The sequence below is a fragment of the Acartia tonsa genome, chromosome 8 (assembly GCF_053477335.1).
Source record: "Acartia tonsa isolate MP-2025a chromosome 8, ASM5347733v1, whole genome shotgun sequence".
NCBI lineage: Eukaryota > Metazoa > Arthropoda > Copepoda > Calanoida > Acartiidae > Acartia > Acartia tonsa.
The window spans coordinates 530,319-555,935 of NC_137267.1; the positions used below are offsets into that span (position 1 = coordinate 530,319).

Genomic DNA, 25,617 nt, shown 5'->3' on the forward strand with positions numbered 1-25,617 from the left:
ATAGATGGACGGACATACCAACAATGCTAGTGTAGCTGCGCTACTACTAATATAAATCTAACATGACTACCTGGAATCTTCACTGCTGTAGCCAGAAGATTCAGACTCTAATCTTCCACGGCGGGACAGGGCGCCTCCTTCTCCGGATACTGAAATACAAAATTCTAGTAAGTTGATGGATATAGAATATACGTGAATAATATGACAGGGGATAAAATAGTCGTCAATTTAGCTTGATAATATTGACCTCATTTATTGACCAGTTCGTTCATCTAAAGAGGAGGGGAATGGGTAGAGTGGATGGGGGTATCGTTATTTTAAACAGCTAAAAGCTTCACTTTATCAGAGTAAATAAAAATCTGGTGCAACATCCAAGTAATAATATATCGATTCACTAAGACATCCTTATTAATTTCTATTTTAGCCCAATCTCAACCGATTAGAAGCTAAACTTGTAAGTGTGAAAGACGGACCGCCAAACGTTTAGAAGGAGAGATTCTTGGGACGATAGAGCATTACTTTCTTAAAACATGCGTTTAGACATTTATATCCAAAGTTTGGACAAATATATCCAATGTTTTTAAGTAACGAGTACGAAAACGTGGTTATACTACTATGGATACCAGTGTAAATTAAAGCTCATTGATCCCCCCATGGAAATAAATAAATAAAAGTATGTAGGTATGTTTTATTTTATAAGCATAAAAATTCAATAAATAAAAAACAGTCCTACCCGATTCTTCATCCTTCCAGGCCTCCATGTGGCGGCTACCAGCAGTACCTGGCTCTAGCTTCAGATCTGTGTAGGCATGGTCGTTCCTGTAGCCGCGCCAGTTGAATGATGGCTGGTACGATAGGGAGAACTCAGTGAGGCCCTTGCGGCGCACACTATACACTCCGTTTAGATCAACCTACAAGAGTTAGTTATTACTAGGGAGGAGGGAGGGTCACTGGATTGTAAATTATAATAAATGTTGGCACCCAAACTTTTATAAATACGTTCTCTTATTGGAAGGATAAATACTAATAGCCATCCTGTTACTTTGACTTTAAGGCTGTTTTGTCAGTTCATCTGATTAAGTACTTGTAGTAAGAAAATCGAGTTTGTCCGAGCTTTTTTTCAAAGGCATTAAAATTCTAAAAAAACATGTTCTGTCTGTCTGTCCATCTATACCTGAGCTCCCTGAAGAGTTTGTTTAAACTGCGCTGTATCGACAATGTCAAGTTCTATCTATCTTCCTATCTGCATGTTCATCTATCAATCTATCTATCTAAATATCTAACTATCTATGTATTCTTGGGCTCCCTGGAGAGTTTGTTCAAACAGAGCTGCGTCCGCCGTCCACAACTTCAAGTTCTGTATGTCTGTCTGTATGCCTATCTATCTATCTATACCTGGGCTTCCTGAAGAGTTTGTTCAGACTGCGCTGCGTCAACAACGTCTGTCTGTATATATTTCTATCCAACTCTCATAACTCTCAATACCTGAGCTCCCTGTAGAGTTTGTTCAAACTGAGCTGCGTCCACAACGTCCAGAAGTTCCTCATGTAGGATTTCCTCTTCATCAATCTCTTCAACACTTAATCCTTCATCCTTTGAAAAAAAAATGGATATATTATTAGTTGGATGTTGCGCCAGATTTTCATGTACTCTCTGATAAAGTAAAGTACTCGCAGCTGGATAAAATAACGATATCCCCCCATCCACTCTATTTACGAAGTCTTGAGTAAATCTTCCAAGATCAGGATGGGAATGTAAAATAAAACTGGTACCTAAATTTTATAAACTGTATCTTATCTGTTGGCTCAAAACCTATATCAGTAGTATTGAAGTCATAAGTTATAACACGGCTGAAATAGTTATTTCTCGCATCGTATTATAAACGGCTTTCCACGGATATAGAATGTACAATTATGAGATTAAAACTAGTTTGTTTTAGACCCGAGGTGCCGAAGGCACCGGCTAAAAAAACTGGTTATAGTCTTATAATTGTACACCGGGGCTAAAACAAACTAGTTTTAATCTCATAATTGTACATTCTATATCCGCGGAAAGCCGTTTATAATACGATGCGAGAAATAGTTTTTTCGTATGGATGAGAACCGGTTCCTATCCACCGGATTCGAATGAATACGAGGAAATAAATTACCTTCACTGGTTCTGATTTAACTTTTTCTGGTTCGGTCTCGACAAGGACGTCCAATCCACTTTCCTTCATTACCTATATAGAAACAATGCAATGGATGAACGGACAAAGTGAGTTATAGAGCAGCAGTTCAATTCTCATAACATAAAATTTGCTGAATTTACGAAATCTTTAAATTTATGTTTATTAGGGTGGGTCGATTTTGGACATTTGTTTTCTGAGACCAAAGCGGGCATCTGCAAATGATTTGTATGAGTATAATACACCTCTGGATGATTTAAAATTTATCCTAAGTCTTAAAACCGCATACAACCAGACATTCAATTGTATAGCTATTTGTAAAAGGTGTCAAAAATTTATTGAATCAGAACTATAGCTTCATGGTGCTTCTAGGAAAGGCATTGAGGAGTAGAATCAGGAACTTTTGACCGTTTTAAAAAAACTCGTTCCTAGCCTGAGAAAACCTAAAAAAAACTCTACAAATTGGACAATTCTCAATAAACTTTAAAAAATGGTGGTTTTTTAGTAATTTCTAAGGCTAGGAACGAGATATTTTGAAACGGACAAAAAATCCTGATTCTACTCCTTAAGGCCTTTCCTGGGAGCACCATGAAGCCATAGTTCTGATTCAATAAATTTTTGACACCCTTTTACAAATAGCTATACAATTGAATGTCTGGTCGTTGGTAAAAGGTTGGTAAATAAAGGATAAGGAAGCGAAATATGACTTTGACTGACTTATAGCCGGAAATTCATTATAAAACTGGGGAAATGCACAAAAAATATTAGCCCACTAGCACTAATAGTAACTGAGATAATAAGTGGAGAGCACTTGAATGTCGTCTTTGCATATTTTTTATTTATGAAATACATTTTTTAACTGGTCTAGTTCTAAAACTGAATTTATAAAAATTCTTTTTCGGTCAGAGATTTTATTTAAGTTAGTTTTATCTGTTGCACATCCCCTCTTTTTATAATTCCGATATAAACCCGCCCTAATGTTTATGTATTTTAAAGCAAAGACAGACAGCTCAAACAATGTATAGATTAGATGCGTATATCATAAAATCTAAAATTTTCAGCTGTCCATCTTAAGCTGTAAAATTCACATTTCCTTCCAGGCGTTACGAGCTGACTGACTGACTGAGGAAATATCTATCCATCCATCAACATATTAGGAACTTATCTATCCATATATTAAGCCTATCTAATAATCACAGGGATAAGACAATGGCACTTATATTGGTGTACAATGTACATCCCAAATGATAATAACAAAATACACGCTTCTGTAGATTAAACTTAGTGGTTGAAACGTTTGAATACTCAACTTAATATACCATCCCATCAAAATTCACTTAAGTCCCCAATGTTGTTAATTCAATGAATCAGAAAACGTTTTTATAAAACTTTCGGTAAAAATGTAATAAACAGTTCATTGTCCCCTCTCGAGCTAAATCACCTTAGCAATAAGATCATTCTGATGATCTTCCCAGAGAGAGAGAGGGGACAATGGGCTGTTTATTGCACTAGTCCCCAAAGTCTTATAATAACGTTTTTTAATAACGCTTGACAATTTTGGAGACTTTAGTGAGTTTTGATTGGTTGATTCATTGAGTATTAAAACCTTTCAACCACTAATTTTAATCTACAGAAGAACTAATTTTTTGTATCATCATTGGGAATGTACATCAATTTATCGGCCATTGTCTTATCCCTTTATATCCCTGATTAATTACCTTAGCAATAAGATCATTCTGTTCATCTTCCACCTTTTTCTTGTCGTCACTCTTTCTTTTCTTTTGTTTCCTGGGTTGTTTCACAATCTCCTGCAGTTAGGAATATGGATTTAATAAATATTCCAATCGATATATAGTTACTTGGATGTTATACCAGATTTTCATGTACTCTGACAAAGTAATGCTTGCAGCCGGCTAAAATGAATAATCCCCATTTATAACATCCCTTCCTACTGGATGAATGAACTGACCAATTGGTGAGGTCCATAAAAGCAACCTGTCACAATATCCTTCTATTTCCATCCAGTTAACAGTAATTAAGCGTCATAATAACAACGTTAACTTGTTTCTGCGCTTTTTAAGGACAATGGCATGCATTATATTACTAGTTCAGTTTTGATATGTTGTCTCCATTTATTAAATCCATTCCTTAACGAGGACAATATCTTCTTCCAGATATTCTTCATCCAATGGTTCTTCTTTGATATCAATGACGTCAGGCGTTTCTAACTTTACCTCTTCCTTGATGTCATTTTTCTGTTGGAATCAAACCAGTTATCAAATACAATCGAAAACTTGCTTTGTATAAGCTTTTAGATAACTATATCTCTATTAATAGGGGAGATGGCATTAGAAAATATAATCTTATTTTTAATATTACGTAAGTAAAAAAACTATGTTCTTCCTTCATTTTATTTTTTTTTTAAATAAGGAGGGGACAGTGATTGAAAGGCACTTTGAGTAAAAGAACCAAAACATAGATAACAAAGGGCGAGGAAGTAAAGGGTTGTTTACCCCCTCCCCCCTTAAAACTATAAAACCCATCATTTAAACCCCCTCAAACCTTTAAAACCCCTTATTTTACCCCCCTAAAAATAAAGCTTAGACGTCCCTAGAAATATCCTTATTATTTTATTACAAAAGAAAATGCGCGAAAAATACCTGATTTTCAAGCATATCAAGTTGAGCGAGGGCATCTTCAACAGAAATATTCAATGATTCTTTATCAGCTGATGTGTTCAGGTTTTCATCCTCCTTTATATCATCATCATCTCCACTCTTGGCCCCGATAAACGTCTCTGGATTGAAAACCTGCAAAAAAAGATATGTTTTTAATTGAAACTGATGCCGTTTAAAGTTTTAGAAGAAAAAAAGAATTTCTATCCTTCCGTAAAACGACAAAAAAAAAGAAACGCAAAATTACAGTTAAATAGTGAAAACTATAGCCTTTTTATAAATACCTAAGTTTTCAAGAAAAATCTGTGAAAAATCACGAAACCTGTTAAAATTCCAATTTTCTGACTAATAAAAATACCTGAGAATGAAGATTATTTTTATTATCAGAGTTATCTCTAGCAACTTCAGCATGCAGAGAATGCGACAACAGAACATCATTCCTCAGGATATCTTCTTCACTATCATCCAGGCTAACTAGAACATTCCTACTATCTTCCAGAGGATCTAGTACACTGCTGGAACTTTCTAGAAGGCCGAGATCAAAATTCTCCAAAGATTCATCCATTGCTTCAAGTTTATCAAGACTTGTAATGTCAAAATTGGGATCAGCTTCTTCGTTAAGGAGCTCTTCACCTTGTGATTGATGGAATGAATCTTTGATGGGTGATATTATAGGTCCTATAGTAGAGGCTGCAGCATTCAGCTCTAGCAGCTCTGGGATATCAGCATAAGCTTGATGGTCAACCCAAGCATTGCTTACATCCACAGTGGAGTCAAAAATATCATTAAAACCATCATTAATCATCGGTTCATCCTCACTGATAGTTTTGGCAATTTCCTCATCCATTTTCAGGAAAGCTTCATCAAGATCCTCAATATTGTAATCCAGATTCATAAGCTGTTCATCCATGTGCATCAGTTCATATTGGATAGCACCATGATCCTCTAGGTCAGGTATGCCTGTTCCGGCCAGCTCCTCTGGTATCTCTGGCCCATACTCGGGGCCAAATTCAACAATCTGGGCCCCACCACTATCACCATCAAACACCAGCTCAGAATCATAAAAGTCCTGGAACTCTTGGAAGCCAAGGCCGCCATTTTGAAAATCAGATGATTGTGCGTTTGCGGCAATAGCATTTGTGTTGTCTTCAACATGTCTGCTGGCAACATCTCTGATAACATCCTCAAACTCCATAAGCTCGGCAGTGTCATCATCAATCTTGGTGATATCACTGCTAGCAACATGACTATCATAGGGACACATTCTTCCTTCTCCTTCCACTTCACCATTGTGGGGGGGATGTTCCCCCTCCCCCTCCTGAGTGGTGCTGCTGGGACAGGGGGAGTGGGGGGAAGGCTCGTGCTGGGGCGACTGACCGCCCGAGTTCTGGCTGAACGGACTGCCAAGGTTCTCAATGTCAGAGATGCCAGAGTCGGTGTCAGTATGGTTGTCGAGATCATTGTCTTCGTGGGCCTGAAACAAAAAAAATGCTAAAAAATTGTATTAATTAAAACTAATATTAACATGAAAATAAAAAAAATGGTTTTCATATTGTTATGTTTTAACTGTGATTCCAAAATAGCAGAAAAAGAATACGAATTTTGAAATCTAAGAGTTGCCTAAAATAGCCCAAGCTCATAAAATGATGTACTTGCTAATTTGGAATAATACGATTTCATAATAACTTTTCAAATTTAAACTTATTTAATATATTGGTTGATTAAAGGCACGGATCTAAAGGGATAAGACAATTATCAAATTATCCCTTCTGTAAACCAACTAAACAAAATTCAATTAAAGTCTCTTAAGCTGTTAAAGAACGAATAAGAAAACATTATCATATAACTTTTGGGACAAGTAAACTAATAAACAAACCAATGTCCTCTACCTTCTTGTTTAAAAGAACACTTAAGATATACGAAGGCCTAATTGATTAAACATAATGAGATTAATACATAGCTAGTCAAATGCATTTTATCAACTCCCCCCCCCCTCTTCCCACCCTTTAAATCTTATTTATAAAACTAGGCACAGCCGTTCATGTCCTTAAAGTTTAACATCATTTATTGTCAAAGTTATTTATTGGGGTTGTCTTTTTATTCAAGTATCTTCCTTGTTGATTAATAGACTTTAAAATCCTTAACAAATCAGATAATTTTCTTAAAAGAAATTTTAGGTAGAACTTGGTCTTTTGTAGGATTAGGTCTCTGGTAATTTAGGTCTTTCATAGGATTAGATCTTTTGTAAGTTAGGTCTTTTCTATAATTAGGGCTTTTGTAGGTTTAGGTCTCTGCTAATTGTATTTAGGTCAGTTTTAATGAAAATACAAGTTTCAAAGGGGGGGGGCGAAAGTGACACTTTTTGAAACCAAAACTAAGAGTCAACAAAGGAACTCAACTAAAAAAAGGGTTACAGGTCTGAGATTTTGCATGGCAGTTGCTTTATAGGGGTACAATATGGAACTGTGAAGAAACGGCGGCGCAACCGCCGAAAACCGCCGTTTCCCGCCGTAATTTTTGTTGCCTTTTCTCGGCGGTTTTCGGCGGTTGCGCCGCCGTTTCTTCACATTTCCATATTGTACCCCTATAAAGCAACTGCCATGCAAAATGTCAGACCTGTAACTCTTTTTTTAGTTGAGTTCCTTTGACTTTTAGTTTTGGTTTCAAAAAGTGTCACTTTCGCCCCCCCCCTTTGCAATCTAGGTTGTAATTTTTTTATTTTTTGCTCATAAAATATGTTACAACCTTGGTTTAAAAATAGATAACCTTGTAACTCTTTTATATCTATGGCTAGTTATAAAGCCAATGCTATTCAGGGTTTAGGCATAATTATGAATAACCGTTGAACCAATATGGTTTTCCTTTACAGTGTAGCTTCTCATAGGTCCTAGGAAGGTTTATAAATATTTTTCTTTTTTTAAACTTTGGGGGACTGTTATTGAATTACGATTGGTAGGTTCATTAAGTTGAGTGATCAAACATTTCAACCATTTCAACTACAGAAGGAGTAATTTTATGTATCATAATTGGGGATGTACATTAATTTACCGGCCATTGTCTTATCCCTTTAGATCCCTGTTGTGCTGTGCTTGTATCTAAGTGACATTAAATAACTTGCGCGTTGATCCACTGCTACGCGCGTACGCGCGTACCAGCCAGATGACTCATGCGTGCGTTTACAAGAGAATTTGTTCATATAGAATGATGATTTTAGTTAGAGGGTTTTTAATATATATGTAAATAGACTATAGAGTATAGATTGATCTTCTCCTTAATTCTTTTTAGTTTTCAGAAGCTAATGATTGCTAGGATAAAGAAAGGGTTGTAAATAAACTGTAGGTAATATAATCTGTTATTATCCAAAATTAAAACAAGATCTAAAAGACTTAATACTTAGATACTTCATAGATATTAAAATAATAATATATCAGGTCTCTTTGAAACTCTCGAAATTTCTAAATGCGCAAAATGCAATTCTAATCTCTTTTTTCGGCGTTGATGATAGTAAGATTAAAGTACAACCATATATATCAATCTTTGTATATAACTTTTTAGGCATCTATAATTTTCAGTGAATCCTAGTACTTGTTATTGGGTGAGTGTATGAGGAGGCAGGGATCTAAAGGGATAAGACAATGGCCAATAACCTGATGTACATCCCAATGATGATAAACAAAATTACGCCTTTTTTAGATTCCAATTAGTGGTTTAAACATTTGGAATGATACTCTACTTAACCCTTACAGATCGGGGGGGAAGGAGGGGGGCTCAAAGAGCCCCCCCCTCTAGTTTTTTCAATCTCATTTTTTTTGTAGGTAAGATGGAGAGCTGTAACTTCAGGACTTTTTAAGTTTAGTAATTATACATCGGCAAGAGTTGATTTTATTAGGATATCTGGTCTGTGTCGGTCGTGGTGTCCGGTCAAAGTCGGTTGGGTAGCAAATAATTAGAAAAAATTCTATATAAATCTTAATTTCTACATTATGACTTTTGTGTATAAGGTAGAAACCTAAAATTTTTTTGGTGAATACTTAGATATCAATGACCATCTGAGAAAAGTGGTGTTATGACCGTTTGACCGCTCCCTGACCGACTTTATGACCGCTTTTTGTCCGGCTTTTACTACAGACATATATCATGAATATCGTGGCTTCTATTACATCTAGAGACCTACAATTTTTTTTGGTAAATCCTTGAGCAATAATAAACAGATAAAAATATTAATTTGCGCCGCCAATCGCCGTTTTACCGCCGTACCCGCCGAAAATGGCGGTTTCCGTTATTTGCCGTTTTTCGGCGATGATCAAAAAAAGTAATTTTTTTGTTATGAAAAATAAAAGTTCGTCCTAAAATTTGGTCATCCTAGCTGCAAAATTGGCCGCTCTACAGCTGTTTTAAAATTTAGCGGCTGGCCGCTAAAAAACGGCTAAGGAGCGGTCTGACTGCTATGACTAGAAAAAGTAATTTTCTCTAAAAATACACATGAACCACCAGAAAAAATTTTTACGTCTTTATCTGTACCAGGAGCCGAGATAAAGGGGGGGGGGGCTTTTTAACCCCCCCTCCCCCCCCCCCAATCTATTAGGGTGGGAATTGGGGCCCGATCTGTAAGGGTTAATGAACCAACTAATCAAAATTCATTAAAAGTACCCAAAGTTGTTGAGTCAGCGAATAAAAAACGTTATTTTTTAAACTTTGGGGACTAATGGGGGATCATTTATGAGATTTTCAGATGCATTTTCTTCAGGGAGGGCAATGTCAATATTAAAATAAAAAATTGGGCTACCTGGCACTGGTCGATATCAGCTTCCACAACATAGGCAGACAACTGGACTGGAGTGTTGCCAAGCAGAGAAAACCTAAATGAAAAAACAAAACTTAATTAGGTGCATTTTTGGATGGCTCTAACCCTGCGGGGCAATTCTAATCATTTATCATTACTTATCCTTACCTAACCTAAAAAATATTGATTGTGGTCCTAATATTTCAATAGTTTGTTTTTTTCAACAACCCAAATCATAGTTCAAGGCACATTCATAAACAGGTTTCATATTAATACAACGGTTCTTTTTGGCTTGTTTGCCCTAAATAATCTAATTTATTTAATTATTTTTAACAAGTTGCATTGCCCCTAGCCTCGAGATCAGAGAAAAAGACTAAAACAACCCCAAAACTTGTGTAAAGATTCCCTTAAAATTACAACAGCAAGTTCTGAAATTTTAAGCCTAAACCAAAAAAAACCTTACTACTTTATCTAATAGGGTAGGTAGTGGTACATACCTATTAAATTGGCCAAGTGTGTTCAAATCTTCAATTATTTCTTCCTGATATCTTTCAATCAACTCAGTGCTACCCTGAGAATAAGCAAAGTGTAGTATATGGCTTTAAGGGGAGTTTTACTACAAAATCTACAAATGTATTCTATAATAAAGTAGTCTGAACGTCTGTCTACACTACAAGTTGTCATATGTTTTTTTACTCTGTAAAAATTACTAGGTACTTGTCATTTTCTACCGTGCAGCTTTCAATAATATTATTAGGTACAAATCCAAAGAAGTATAAAAGGAGGATATAAAAAGGAGTCCATTTTGAAACAGAATAACTCCGCCCCTTTTAAAATATAATAAACAGCTTCAATTTCTTCTACAAACGAAGTCAACTTTTCCTTACGTGTTGTAAATAAGGAGAAAAAGGGGCGGGGTATATTTTTATAGAATGACTCCAGCCCTTTTTAAAATGACCTACAACTGTTCTTAGGTCAATCACTTAAATCTATGATGTGGTATTTACCTTTAGAGGAATAAACGGAAGAGATAAAGAGGGTGGAGTCCAAGCTTGATCCAGGATAACTCCGCCTCCCGTGTCGTACCCATAACGTTGTCGTAATCCAAGGCTGTCAGGGTCAACCTAGAAACAAATTAAAAGTAAAATAATTCTTTTATAATTAAATTGTTTTTCGTCTGCCCTTCAAGATCTCAGTAACCACAGAACTATCAAGTTCTTCACTTTAGACAAGCTTCACTTAGGTGCAAGGAAAGTTATATTTTGAACATTTATTCTGAAGATGGTTCAAGGCTATTCCTCCCCCCCCCCGCCCCTCGACAATGATAGGGGTACACTGGTAGTAAAAATAATAAGTTTATTTAAATTTTTTTTTCGTTTTCTTATTTCAATATATTCAATATCCGTATATAAACGTAATAGTAGGATCTGTATCTGCTCGTTTTTCTGTCATATTTCTTTTCTCTTATTAATCTAATTTAGTTAAAGCCATAATAATCAATGTACACAAAAATACTCCACTAGGGCACACAAAGCAATTATCCTTATCCCCATAAAAACAGCAGGACAAACAGACAGACAGACAGACGGACGGACGGGCAAAGAAATGCCGAGTTCTTAACCAAGTTTTTGCGGTGGATGGAAAAAGAAGAAACGCTTTTTGTTGCCTAGTACTCTGACGTGGGTGTTACTGGCGGGATATTTGGGGTGCTTCATAAAACCGCGAAAAATATCTTTTTTATCAAAGAGGCCTGTTTCAACAAAAAATCTCAAAAACCACTGCACTGGTCCAAATTGGATCAGGGTTTTTTAAGAATTTGGTCAAGGGGCTATTTCTCTAGGAAGGGTGGAAGTACCCTATCCTAAAACAGTTAAACCATCCAAGAACCTTTTAGAAGCTTCACTGTAAAAGAGAACCATATCGGTTCAGTGGTTAGCAAGATCCTTCGGTGAAGACAGATAGACATCCAGTTACTTAGGTATATAAAAGAATTATGTATCATTTTCTAATTGTTTTGGCTATCATGTTATTTTTAGTGGGATTATTTGAACATAATTTTTTTTGATAAAGAAGTGGGAACTGAATGATTTAAGGGATGAGAATCAAGTAATATAAGTAAGTAGGTGGACGCAGGGATATAAAGGGATAAGACAATGGATAATAAATTGGTATAAATCAAAATTACTTCTTCTGTAGATTGAAATTATTGGTTGAAAAGTTTGGAAACTAATAATTTGGAACCAACAAATCAGAATTCAATAAAGATGACGCGGTTATAAAACTTTGGGTACCAGTGTAATTTACATTTCTAGTTCCCATTCTCCATGTGGCGAATTAGAAAAAGAAAAACTTCTTTAGGGAAAGAAACTGAGATAATGAAAGATAAAAATCAATTCTTGGTTAATTATTATGGGAAACAAGGGATGTAGATTAATTTGAGTGCTATTGTCCTCTCTCTCCCTGATGTTTAAGAGCAAATTGCACTTATAAGTAGCAAAACTACTATATTACTAAAAAAATGAAAATTTCTTAGCTTCTAATTAAGATATTCTTATGAAATTTTGTATGTGTATTCCACTAACCAAAATGCATACTTAAACAGAGTACATCATAAGTCTATACCTAATCAAATGAAAATGCGCTAACTTTTCTTAAGATTATCTATCCCTACCCCTGAGCTTATAAAGAAGATGAAAGAAATTAGTCATAATTCATATTTGCTTTCAAGCATACAATAATTAGTAGTTCATATAACAAGGATGATTATGTTCAAAAGTAGCGAAGCAATACTACGATAACAGCAAATAGTAATACAGAATTTAGAAATAATAAAGATGTATCTTAGGTAGAGTTGTTAGGTTTTTACAGGAGGGGGGGGGGGGGGGAGGGGGGACATTGTTTTTACACTAGTCCCCAATGTTTTATTATGATGTTTTCTTATGCGTTGGCTTGACAACCTTGGAGACTTTTTTGATTGGTTGGTTCATACAGTTGAGTGTCCGAACTTTTCAACCACTATTTGTAATCTACAGAAGGGGCAATTTTATGTATCATCATTGTCTTATCCCTTTAGATCCCTGGTTTTATATTACAAATAGTTCATTTATTTTGAGCTTCCATGTCTGTGTGTATACTAGTCTGTACAGCTCAGGTGTGTGCGTGTTTTTACGGGACAAAGCAGAAGAGTAAATTAACCTTCTTTTAAATACTGCTCTATATACACACTCGAGTTATAGAGCAGCTTCGCTACTAAAACAATTTGTATTTATTTTAAACTCTTTTTGCTATTAACATTTAAACAAAGTGAAAGAGAATATTTTTATTTTTTAAGAAGGAGATTTATCTTAACTTTTCTGCTATTCAATGACCGATAAATTGATGTACATCCCTTCAGTAGATTACAATTGGTGGTTAAAGCGTTTAGACACTCAACTTAATGAACCAATAAATCGAAATTCAATAAGAGTCCCCAAAGTTGATGTGCTAACGAATTAGAAAACTTTGAGACTAGCTTTATAAACAACCCAATGTTTCATCCTTTCCTGAGAGAGCATACAGTGGCATGCATGGTGATTCACTAAATGGATATGTGAAACCATAATTACAAAATACAGGGGTAAATTTGTGTGTTATCATTGCGGAGAAACACCAATTTATCAGACATTGTCTTATCCCTTTTTGAGGCTGCATCTTATTTCTACAGGATAAAACAATCCTTTTTTTATTCAGCAGAAGTAAAAACCCGCAATGTAAATGTGGTTAGGAAAAAAACGCAGATATCTAAAGGGATATCATAAGACAATGGCCAATAAATTGCCCCTTCTGTAGATTAAAATTAGTGGTTGAAACATAAGAACACTCAAAATACCAAACTAACCAATCAAAATTCACTTAAGTTCCCAAAGATGTTCAGCTAAAGAAGAATAAGAAAAAGTTATAATGAAACTTTTGGGTCCTGTGTAATAAACAGCCCATTGTCCCCTCTCTCTCTCTCTCTCTGCAAAAACTCGTGTGGGTGGACCCGTGAAGATTTTTAAATCGATCATGATCACTTTTGAACAAAGGCTATTATATTAAGGCCTAGAGTTTGTCAGTTAGTGCACTTAGTAGTAGCGAAGCTGTATATAACTAGGGTATGTCATCCTTATTGAATTACGACAATGGTCGATAAATTGATGTACATCCCTAATGATCAGTAATTAAAACTAACTATTCTGTAGATTCAAATTCAAAGGTTGGAAACAACTATTTACGATGAAATAAAAGTAAATACGTTTTTTTAAGCCAACAAAGAGAACGTGCTTATAAAACTTTGGGTACCATTAAAATTTAAATTCTAATTTTATTCATCACCCCCTTCCCCTCCATTTGGATGGATTGGGTAAAGGAGATAAAGGGGGGGGGGTGTTACGTGATATTAGCCAGCTGAGTGTACCATTTTATTAGGGTAGACGAAAATGTGATGCAATATCCAAATATTTATATATCGATTGTTATTGTTGCGCTATTAATGGACATAATTGTCCAATTGTCCTTGTTAAAAAAACACATAAACCAACCTTTAGCATAGTAATAAGTAAGGCTAGATGAAGAAAATCTTCACTGATTTAGGTATTTCTTAAAACTTCTAATCTTAACAATCTTGGATGGATGGAGGGTATCGTGCTATTAGCCAGCTGGAAATACCATTTTATTAAGATTGTTTTATATCGTTATTGCTGCGCTACTAATGGACATAATTGTCCAATTGTCCTTGTTATTGAAAAAAAAGAACTTATGAACTAACCTTTAACATTGTAATAAGTAGGGCTAGATGAAGTAAATCCTCACTGATTAATTTCTTAAAACTTCTCATCTTGATAACTATCTTTTTGCTCATCAACCTAAAAACATAAAAAATCATTAAAGATTATAAAAATTTGTTTTTTAATAGTGAAGCTTTTCTATAGTTAGGGTCGTTCCGTCCGTAACTTCGTCAGTAACCAATAGCTCTTTTAATTATTATAGACATGTTAGAATTGTCCTATCAATTTCAAACTTTGCATGAAGATTCCTTTAAAGCGTAGTAACTATCGCATTTTTGGAATAATGATTCATAAGACCAAAGTTTATTTAACCTAACTTTATCTTATATATTATACAAGCAGTTTTTCGGATTCGCATTGATTGTATGCGGATCCGGATCCTCCAAATTTGGTCAGTGCGGATCCGGATCCTTGACAATAAAAATAATATCACCAAATTTTTCTAAAATAGGTATTTATTCTTTAATTCGAAGTCAAAAATACTTTTAATTTTCAAGTCTGAACCTAAACATTAAAGATTGGCTCTCATCAAGAGAATGTCTGAGATTTTATATAAATTTAGGTAGATTTTTTCATTTTTTCCGCATTTTTTTTTTAAGTCCAAGGATCCGGATCCAGATCCGCAAAAAAATGCGGATCCGGATCCTTGGACTCAAAAAAATGCGGATCCTTGCTGATCCGGATCCGAAACTCTGTATACAAGTGTCAAAAATAATTTCAATCTAACGAAAGGTTGAAAAGAAACATTAAAAATAGATAATTCTTTGTCTATCACAACTTAAATGAGAACAGCTTAATTCGATTTTAACTAAAATAGTTGTGTACAACCTAATTCTAAACATTGATTGTATGAATAATTCAACTTGTGTAAAATGTAAATCAACCATTTAAATGAAAAGCTTAGGTACTTTATTTTTAAGGTTTCTTTGTCTAACCAATGGACCGATATGGATCATCTTTACATTGATTCTTATAGGTCCAGGGAAGGTTTATAACTATTTTGGGGGAGGGTACAACCACCGTTCTAGAGAAATCAACCATTCACATAATGACCACCAAAATTTTTAATTTTAAAAACTAAAATAAAAAATGGGTAGGCCCCTTTTAACCCCCCCCCCCCCCTTTTGCCCTTAGAAGGTCTTTATGGGGGCAGGTATAGGGTAGCCGCTAATTTATATTAAAGCTAAACGTCTTTAAAGTGTTTTACACTAACTAAATCTTTGTTTGGTAACACATTTTAACATAAGTAACTCATCCCAATACATGAAAAACTTACTTTTAAATCACCATTGAAATAAAAGCAACTTAAACTAAACGTTCACAAAAAAAAACATTTTTAACTCTAAAACTTTGCCTAGAAACACTACTTAACTTGTCTCTCTTAGAACTGAAGCGAAAACACACATAAAAATATGCAAGGACAAGAAAATATTTTCTTAAAAATAAATAGGTAGTAGATTCTTTAGTCAATTCTTGTATAAAAATAACAGGATGTCTGTTTGTATGTGTACAGAAGGATCTCAAAAACCGCTTTACAATGTAAATTATTATAGGTTCTGGAAAGGTTTAGAACTATTTTTGGAAGGGTACCTCCAACCTCCTAAGAAAAATTGAAAATTGGGGTGGATGGTGACTTCCCCCCTAACTCAAGTACCTCTAAAAGCCTTTAGGGGCATAGCATATAATCTAGTAATAGAAGTATTAGGTATATATTGCAAGTTTTATGCTGAAAATTTTTAAACCTGTACCTATTGTATTACTTAATAGTTGTTAGCAAAATAGTTTTTCTGTCATATTGAAGTTCTTTTTATTTGTTATTCCTGATTTAATCACTTTACAATTGATGTTAACTTATAAATCTTGGTTAGGTAGGTATTACTGTTTCACTATTTATTTTTTACAAAATATAACCCTTTTCCATTTTAAGCTATCTATCTATCATAGTACACGGTCACTTTTACATCAGGCTGCTGCACATTAAATTGCGTAATTTTAATCATTTACAGAAAAAAAACTATGTCTTATACTTACTATGTTATATTATACCTGTGTAGAAAAAAGAATTATTTTCTGCTTTATCACAAGATCTTGTTTATGCGTTGAAATTCACTTTATAACTAATGCGTGTAACGCACCGAGATAGATAACTGTCTTTAAAAAGAAAAAGGTTTTATGTTCAGTTCAGACGGACAAAGACCGTTTTTTTCTTCTTCTCAAGAGCGTAGGTTTCGGGGTTATGTCCTTTCTCTCTCTCTTCTTTCTTTCTTGAACTTTATGGGTAGGTATGTAGCTACCCCACTTTATTTCACCTGTTTTTTAACACCACCCAAATGTCCTGGGCGTAAAAAAAATGTTTGTCTGTATGATAAATGTTTGTTTGTAAGACTTCGGAGGCCGATGGTACAAAAAAAACGCTGGAAGAAGGGGCCGGGGGTGGGGGGGATATGTTTTTATTCAGGCCTGAGTGGGCAGTAGCAGGGGGGGAGGAGGCAACCCCTCCCAATGCATTTTTACGCCGGCTTTTTTGTCTCTTTAGACACCACCACCGTGGGGCTTCATTTTACATACACATCATATTACAGACACTTATTTAGTTTTAAAAAAAAACTTCACTGTAAAGAAAAGTATTATTTAGGCTTGTTAACTATTACTAATTAAGCTGATTAATACTCGAGCAAGAATTTATTTCTTGTTCATTTTCAATTCACAGAAGAATGTTTTAAATATTTCACTATTTTTCACTTGTTTTTTTGATAGGTATCTTCTTTATGAAATATGTTAGGAGTACTTTTAAGAACTTTTTCTCGCGGGTTTTTGTCCGCCTGTCTGGAGAAGGGGAAGGCTCCAGGTATGATTCTGTTTTAATTTCTTTGTATTGAGAAATTGAAACAAAGACTTAGTTTGACCCAAATCTATCTGAAAAAGAGAATTTATTATTAATTTTATCAAAATAATAACAATAAAAAATAAATGAAATATTTTTTACAAATAGATTTATTTAAATGTTAGGATATTTTTTCCCTTTACAAATCATTTACTTTTAAAGGTTTTACTGTTCGTTTTATCCATACAATCAGATATCGGTATAACCAACAACTGTAAAATCTCTCGTGTGTCTGTACCGAGGGATCTCACTAACCGCTGAACCGATATGGTTCTCATTTACAATGTAGCTTCTTATACGTCCTGGGAAGGTTTAACAGTTTTTGGAGAGGTTACCCCCCCCCCCCCAAAAAAAATATGACTCTTCCCCCCCCCCCGATTTTATTTTCTTTTTCTTTCTAGACAAGGTATAAATAAAAGGGTCGAGGTAGAATTTCTAAGCTACCCCCGCCCCCCCCCCCCCCCCACCTCAAATTCCCATAAAGGCCTCTGCCCTCTAGAGGCGTAGCCACAAGTAATACATAAAAAGTAAATATTTTTAACTGTTTTCTATACATACATATATTGACTTTCTGGATTTAATCGGATATTGAGTTAAGAATAATCATGCATGACAGTGTCACTTAGAGGAAAAGGCAAAAACTTCCAGAATTTTTTTTCACCAAGGCCTAATTTTTTGCTCTTTGTAACAGAGTGGACATTTTGGGAGTTCAATGATCTGATTTTTGGATATTTTAGAGAAAATTTAGGGACCCAAATGGATAAGACAATGGATTTTAAATTGATGTACAACCACAATTACCCCTTATGTAGATTTGAATTATTGGTTGAAAAGTTTAAAACTGCTAGTTTCTATCAACCAATCAAGATATTTTTAAAGTACCTAAAGTTTTTAAGCATTCGAATAAAAGCTCGTGTTTGCAAATCATTGAATAACAGTGTAATTTTCCGTCCATTGTCCCCTATCTCCCTAAGAAAAGAAGATATATTTATTAAAAGCAGGGACAAGGGAAGGCTATTCTGGCAAACAATGCTTTAGAGCTGATTTCATAGATTTCCAGTTAAAACTAGATGATGAGATTATGCAACTTTTGGCAGAATTTGATAAGAATCTCAAGCATTATTTTATTAGTTTCAAGCCATGCAAAAATGATAGTCAGAGATTAGTTCCATGTTCAGTTTTGAGATGAACGAGTTGAATAATGCTTTTTATCACATTTAATGTGAGAATGTTGCTATTATCATATTCAAAATAAATGCTGTAATAAGCTTTAAAATATTTAAACACTAGTCTCTCATTGGACACAAAATGACGTCCAATAAGAAAAAGGAACAAAAATATTGGAAAGAAAATTATTTTATTTTAAAATTAATTCTTGGCATTTTGGAATAAAAAATATGGGGGAAAGAAAATTATTTATTTCAAATTTATTTCTGGTCTTGAAATAATATTCATTATTTTATTTTAATTCAAGTGTCAACCAATAAGAAATAGGCATGCTGTTTTAAAAGTTTGGAATAAAAATTATTATGTTTTGTCAATTCCTTTTTTCAGAGTATAAAATGAGAATAAATTTTCCAACATCATTATTGATTTCTAATTTAACATTTCATACAGTGGGTAATATTTATTTCAACATTTTTTGTCATTCAAAATCAATTGTCACAAAAATAATAATATTTAACATAAAAAAGAAATTTTTAAAATAATTTTGTTTTCTTTATTTGTTGAAGATTTAAGCCCAAGCTTTTTCTGAGGGGGGAGACCCCCCTCAACCCCCCCTCTCCTGAGGGGGGAAACCCCCCTCGACCCCCCTCCTGACGCTCTCTTCTTTAAATCATTATTTCTGTAATTTATTCTAACTATCTTATAAATTTCAAAACATGAGATAAAAAGGAAATAATTTGCTGTACATTATTAAAAAATTTAAAAATTGTAAAAAAAATTCCAACATGATTTTTAATTTTAAATACAAGAATATTTTTTCCTATATGATATGTTAAATTAAAATACAGGAATAATTTTGTACTGTGGAATTGAAGAAATAAATGCTGTACATTAGAGTGGCTTGATTTTCAATGATTTTCTAATTTTAAATGTGCTACATACACTTTCTGTCTGAACATCATATAAGAGACCAAAAAATGAAAAGAAAATATTTTGAATAATGGGGAGGCTCGCTGATGCAAGTAAACTTTTAGAAAGACACTTGTGGGGAGAATTTTTTTTTTTTTTTTGGGGGGGGGGGCAATTATTTTTCTTTCAAAGTATAGCTTTATGCACCTTCCCAATTTTGTCTTGAAGAGTAGAATAAGAATAAAAAATCTGTTTTTAAAACTATTGATCCTAGCAAGAAAAATCCATGAATAAATTTAAAAACCAAGAGATTTTACATTTAATTTAAGATTTTTCATGCTTGGATGAATATTTTTAAAAACCAATTTGATATTCTTATATAAATCAACAAGACAAATTCAAAAAAATGCATAAAGCAATACTTTGAAAGAAAAAAAGTTGCACCTCCAGAATAAACTTCTAAAATTTTTAATGCATGGAAACACCTTCCCCCCATTTCCCCTCAAGGACAAAATCAATTTTTTATATTTAGGTTTCTTATATGACGTTTAAACTGTAGATGTTGATTACAAATTCAATGTCCAAAATTGATCCACTCTACTGTACATTGTTATAATTTAATATTTGATGTGGGTATAAACATTAGACATAGATGGTCAATCTGACCCCATTTTTTTCTTAAAAAGAAACCTTTGTTCACTTTTTGTTGTATATGAAATACAGCCCTATAGGCAGCATTATTTGCAACTAAATTTTGCAATGATATAATTTTTAGAAAGATAACTTTATTATAAGAAATTAAATTATTTATAACTAACTTATTATATGTTGTGTCATACGCTTCACATTATATGATGGAAGAAATATTTTCTTCAAATATTTCACCCAAGGAAAGCTTTAACCTAAGATATTCAACAATTTATAGCTGATACATAATGTAAACAAAATTCCCTTGTGCTGTCTCTAGGTTATCTCTATTGTATAAATGAACGTACAAAAGAGGAGGAGAGAGAGAAGGAAATAGACAGAAAAGTGAGGGAGGGGGGAGGGGGAAGAAATATAGAGAAAAATAGACAGAAATATTTATTGTTCACCCTTAGATGATGTAAATTTTTTGATAGACTTTTTTGAATTTAAGAAAAAGATAGAGAATGAGACAAAACCAAGTATCGTATTTTACTAATATTGCTTATACAAGAAAGGTCATTTAAAATTATTTCACCAATATTAAGGTCAAGTGACAAAAATTTAAATTTCCACCTACTTCGCCCCCAGAGGGGGCAATAGTAGAAGGAAAATTCAAATTTTGATCACATGACCAAAATTGTTGAAATAATTTTAATATTCTTTCTAGCATTCACAATATTACGAAAATATGATAAATAACTATTACATATTTTATATATTTTATCTAAATCATAGACTACTCGTAAATTATATGTTTAATAGTGAATAAAATTTATTGAAAATCCCAAAGAGTGGATAGCTGTATTATTTTCAAAAATATTTAAGATTGTTTAGATATTTATTTCATCAAAAAATTTTACATAAAAAAAGTTTTTACGACACCTATCAATGAAATTCTGAACTACATAACTATTCTTTTCCAAATCCTAAATTTTATAATATATGTTGTGGTTTAATTTGGTATTTCTTGACAACATCTTGCCTCTAATTGTGAAACAATTTGGAGGGAAGTGTCGAAATAGGAAATGTAAATAAGGAGCTTCCCTGAAATCATAAAATGATTTATCATGTCCTGCAATATTGAACATAAAAACAACTAATCTTCTCGAATATTAACAATTTACAAACTTATTACAGAATTTAAAAATGGGTAATTTTCCCCAAAGTGCCTTGTAGAGCACAGAATCCCCCCTTTCCCCACCATTAACTTAAAACAAATTGTAAACGATCAAAGGGGCGGGGGTCCTTTTGGTATAGCATTAAGGAAACCAAAAGATATAATCTTAATAAGGAGGGGGATCAGTGCTTATTAGGCAACTTTGTGGTAAGGCACCAATATATATATATTTTTATGCTTATTTGTTATTAAGGTGTTCGTCAAATAGAATTTAGTATTTTATGTTTATTTATTTTTTAAAAGCGAAGCTTTTCTATAATTATGGTCGGTCCGTAAGTCCGTACGTCTTTCCATTACAGTTAGCTGTTTCCGTTAATTTAAAAAGGTTAGAATTGTCCTATCAATTCAAACTTTACATGCTAATTCCTATAGCTGTTAGGTACCACTTAGAAAGCGCAGCAACTCTATAATCGTTACCAGAAAGTTCATTCGTTCATTTAAAACAGGCTTATTTTTTACTTTTTTTACAACAAATTTTTGTATGTTAAAATTATCCTAGTCATCAGATTTTTTGAATACTGATTCCTATTACAACAAGGTAAAGTGTTATAAGCGAAGCATCTCTATAATAAAGTCCTAAAAACGTCATTATGTCCTTAAACAGTAACATGTATTTATTCAGTTTTGCAACAAATTTACTCACAATTTTGTAGACATATGCATTAATATTCAGTTTATTCAGTTCTGACACTCTACTAGAGTTAATGTATGTTTGTCCTTCAATTTCAGCGCTTCGCTTATGAATGTTGTCATCCTTGTTTTAATAAGTAATGAACAATGAATTTTATTTTTGAGCTTTAAAGTAAGATGTATTTTAATCATTGAATCAATATGAAACTTTTGTCTTAACTTGCTTTAAGGGGTTAATAAAAGTGTTTGAAAATGCATCAAAGTAAAAATTTATTAAAATATTTTGTTTTTTGTCTTTAATCAGTTACAAATATTATGGAAAAGAAAAAAAATTAAAGATTTAAATTTTACGAAGTAATTAAAAATATTTTTTTAATCTCCCTACTTTTGAATTGTTTGGTAAGAATTCTTTTGTTTGTTTTGAAAAACGGTCTGCTAATTTCTTATCTAATAGTGAGGTTTAGTGATGAGATTTAGCGAATTTAAACCCTTATCTACTTTACTATAAACCCTTTTTTATAATAGTTGAATCATCCCAAACATTCAAAACTTTTAAAGGTTTCGTGAATTAGTTGCGTGATTTTAATAGAATTGTTGATCAGAAAGAACTTCCCTTGTCCCTGATTAAAAGCGAAGCTTTTCTATAATTAGGGTCGGTCCGTCCGTCCGTACGTAACGGATAGCACATAAAATTTTTATGTGATAAAATTATCCGATTGGTCTAAATTTTTGGATACTGATTCCTAGGACAACAAAGTACATTTTTATAAGCGAAGCATCTCTATAATAAAGTCCTAAAAATGAATGTATGTTCTTAAACAATATCCTGTATTTAAGCAGTTTTTCAGCCGATTTACTTACAATTTTGTTTCATTCGACTTTTTTACATTTATATTCTGATTATTCAGTTCTGACACTATACAAGTGGTAATGTTCGTTTGTCCTTTCGTTTCAGAGCTTCGCTTTTATGGATGTTGTCATCCTTGTTTTTATAGATCCTGGGCAGGATTTAGGCTATTATACAAGATTTGAGTCTACCAATCTAACAAAGCAAACCGTAATCGATCAAAAATAAAAATCTAAAATTCCAAGAAATTTTCTGTAAATATACTAAGCAGGTTTTAAGCTATTTTTAAGATTTGACCGATCTAACAAAGCAAAGCGTACCTAAACATCAAAAGAATTGCTTTCTATAAACAAGTATGAAACTTAGAGACAAAGAAATGCAAATAAATAAATAAGTAATAAATCAAATGAACATAAATATATATATATATATATATTAAATGCAGCAAATAAACAGAAAAACAAAATTCCTTTACTGCAGAAGAAATGCGTTTTTATTAGTCCAGGAATTAATAGATACCAAAGCAATGAGTATCTCAAATAAAATGTATTTTTTTTTTACAATATAACGCTATAAATTTGATTTCAATAGATAGGTATGTAATTTAAAAATATTAGTTACTTGCTATTTTTACAGTATGACTTTAAAATCGATTAGAACTGGTTCTCAGCCATGAAGAAAAATCATGTATAGCATCGTATTACAGACACTTTACCACTTATATCAAAATAAAAATAATAAGATAAATACCTACTAGTTTTGTTAAACTTCGGGGGTGAAAAAACTGGTTTCATTCCTTAATTTTTCATTTTAATATCCGCGGTAAAACTATCTATAATACGATGCAATAGATAACTATAATTGTAATGGGTTGGTTCGAAACTAGAAGCGTCTAAATTTTTCACTAAATAATTTAATCTACAGAAGGGATAGTTTTGTTTATCATCATTGGTGTTGTATATCAATCTTTGTCTTTTTCCTTAAGATTCTTGGAATTGACCTAGAAACATTTGATATTACTACTTTAGTATAGTGATGTAATAAAATTGCAGCAACTCTTAAGCTACGATTTGAACGTCGTACGTCTATACGTCACTCCTAAAATACTAAAAGTAATAATATCTATCCAGTTTAATGAAGGTCAATTTTAGAGATTAATTGACATTATCTGCCAATAATAATACAAAAAAATCACTTAAGGAGGTTTGATGTCGGGAAGTCGACCCACCGCGAATTTTCAATTCGATAAAAAAAATCCTTTTTAAGGGCGAAGGACAATTTCTTTTAGGGGTGTTTTCTCTTTGGAGAAATTTTAATAACCTCCCCCAAAATAGTTATAACTTTCCCAGAACATATGAGAGGCTAAATTTTAAATGAGAACCATATAGGTTCAGCGGTTAGCGAGATCCTTTAGTACAGATACAGACATCCTATTACTTTAATATAAGGATTATTTTGGGCTTGTTATTGCTGCGCTACTTATAAACATAATTGTTCTTGTTATTATTTACAAATAACCGAAACAAAGAAATGATAAATTAATATTATGCTGTGGAAAGTGCAATAAAGGAATGGGGTTAATAATATCAGGCATCTTGAAGGATTAGACAATGGACGATAAATTGATATTTTTTATCCACAATGATGATAAAACAAAATTAGCCCTAATGTAGTCTATTATTCAGAGTTGAAAAGCTTGAATCAACCAATCAAAATTCAATAAAAGTACCCAAATTATTGGGTCAACTAACTTTTCAAACCGTTAGGTACAAGTTTAATTTACAGTCCAATGTTCCCTCCCTTCCTAGGTTAATATTTTGATGCCTAGCATATGAAAAGAAATCAAAATAAAGCATTAAACGTGAGTAGAGCCTCTCGTTAGTTTACAGGGAATTTAAGGGTTAAGACAATCCTTATACTAAAGTAACAGGATGTCTGTGTGTTTGTTTGTACCGAAGGATCTCGCTAACCACTGAAACGATCGGGTTCTTCTTAACAGGGTAGCTTCTCATAGGTCCCGGAAAGGTTTATAACTATTTTCTTGGGGGGTGCGACACCCCCAACCCCCCAAAAAAAATGAAAAATCCCCCCCCCCCAAAAAAAATTAACTAATTGCCCCTCCCAAAACAATTTTTTTAAACTTTTCTTTTAAAATCTGAAATAAGAAATTGGGTTATCAAATTCCACTCTCCCCTCCTCAAGTGCCCCTAGAGGCCTCTAGAGGGCGTAGCCGCTCTAGTGATTAATAAACTGATTAACATCCCCAAGATTGATAAACAAAATAAACCTCTACTAATGGAAAAGTGTGGACACTTAAACCAAACCAATATTCAATAAAAGTACCAAAATTTTTAAGCCAAATAACGAGCTATAGAGTTTTTAAAACTTTGGGGACGTATATAATCTACAGTCTAACCCTCTCTGGTATAATTGGATATTTAAATTTCTAGTTGAACTTTATTTTACACAAACATAACATGAATAAAATTAGACATATTTCGACTAATATTCTTAAGTATTTCAATGGATCTAGGATATACGTGGATATATTGACAGGGGAAAATTTATGGTCAAATTAGCGAGCTAATATGGACCTTTTTTATTGGCCAGTTCTTTCATCCAGTAGGATGGGAGGGGATGGTATAAAGGGGGTGGAAAAGTTTTTTTAGCCAGCTGAAAATATCACTTTATCAAAGTATATAAAATATGGTGCAACATCCATTTAATAATATATCCATTATTATTTCAGACAAAGGGGCAATCACTTTTAATCAACACATAAAGACAAGTTTTTAGAAAAGCACAAAAATGCATTTGTACTCTAATTCAGAAAATGTGACAAAAGTTCCAAAAATATATAATATTAGTAATAACGGAGTAGCTTTC

General features: G+C 33.3%; 1 protein-coding gene across 1 annotated transcript in view; it reads right to left on the reverse strand.

Annotated features, from left to right (window-relative positions):
• LOC145325751 (uncharacterized) overlaps positions 1-25,617 on the reverse strand; it is a 58,352-nt gene that overhangs the window by 5,287 nt on the left and 27,448 nt on the right. Inside the window, exons 5-17 of the mRNA XM_080168690.1 lie at positions 16,477-17,346; positions 14,412-14,508; positions 10,633-10,749; positions 10,123-10,196; positions 9,629-9,701; positions 5,201-6,316; positions 4,828-4,977; positions 4,313-4,419; positions 3,886-3,973; positions 2,150-2,221; positions 1,486-1,593; positions 734-911; positions 71-149 (exon numbers count right to left, since the gene is read on the reverse strand). Of these exons, the coding sequence (XP_080024816.1) occupies positions 71-149; positions 734-911; positions 1,486-1,593; positions 2,150-2,221; positions 3,886-3,973; positions 4,313-4,419; positions 4,828-4,977; positions 5,201-6,316; positions 9,629-9,701; positions 10,123-10,196; positions 10,633-10,749; positions 14,412-14,504 (2,255 nt within the window). The 5' untranslated portion in view covers positions 14,505-14,508; positions 16,477-17,346. The remainder of the gene's footprint in view (positions 1-70; positions 150-733; positions 912-1,485; positions 1,594-2,149; positions 2,222-3,885; positions 3,974-4,312; positions 4,420-4,827; positions 4,978-5,200; positions 6,317-9,628; positions 9,702-10,122; positions 10,197-10,632; positions 10,750-14,411; positions 14,509-16,476; positions 17,347-25,617) is intronic.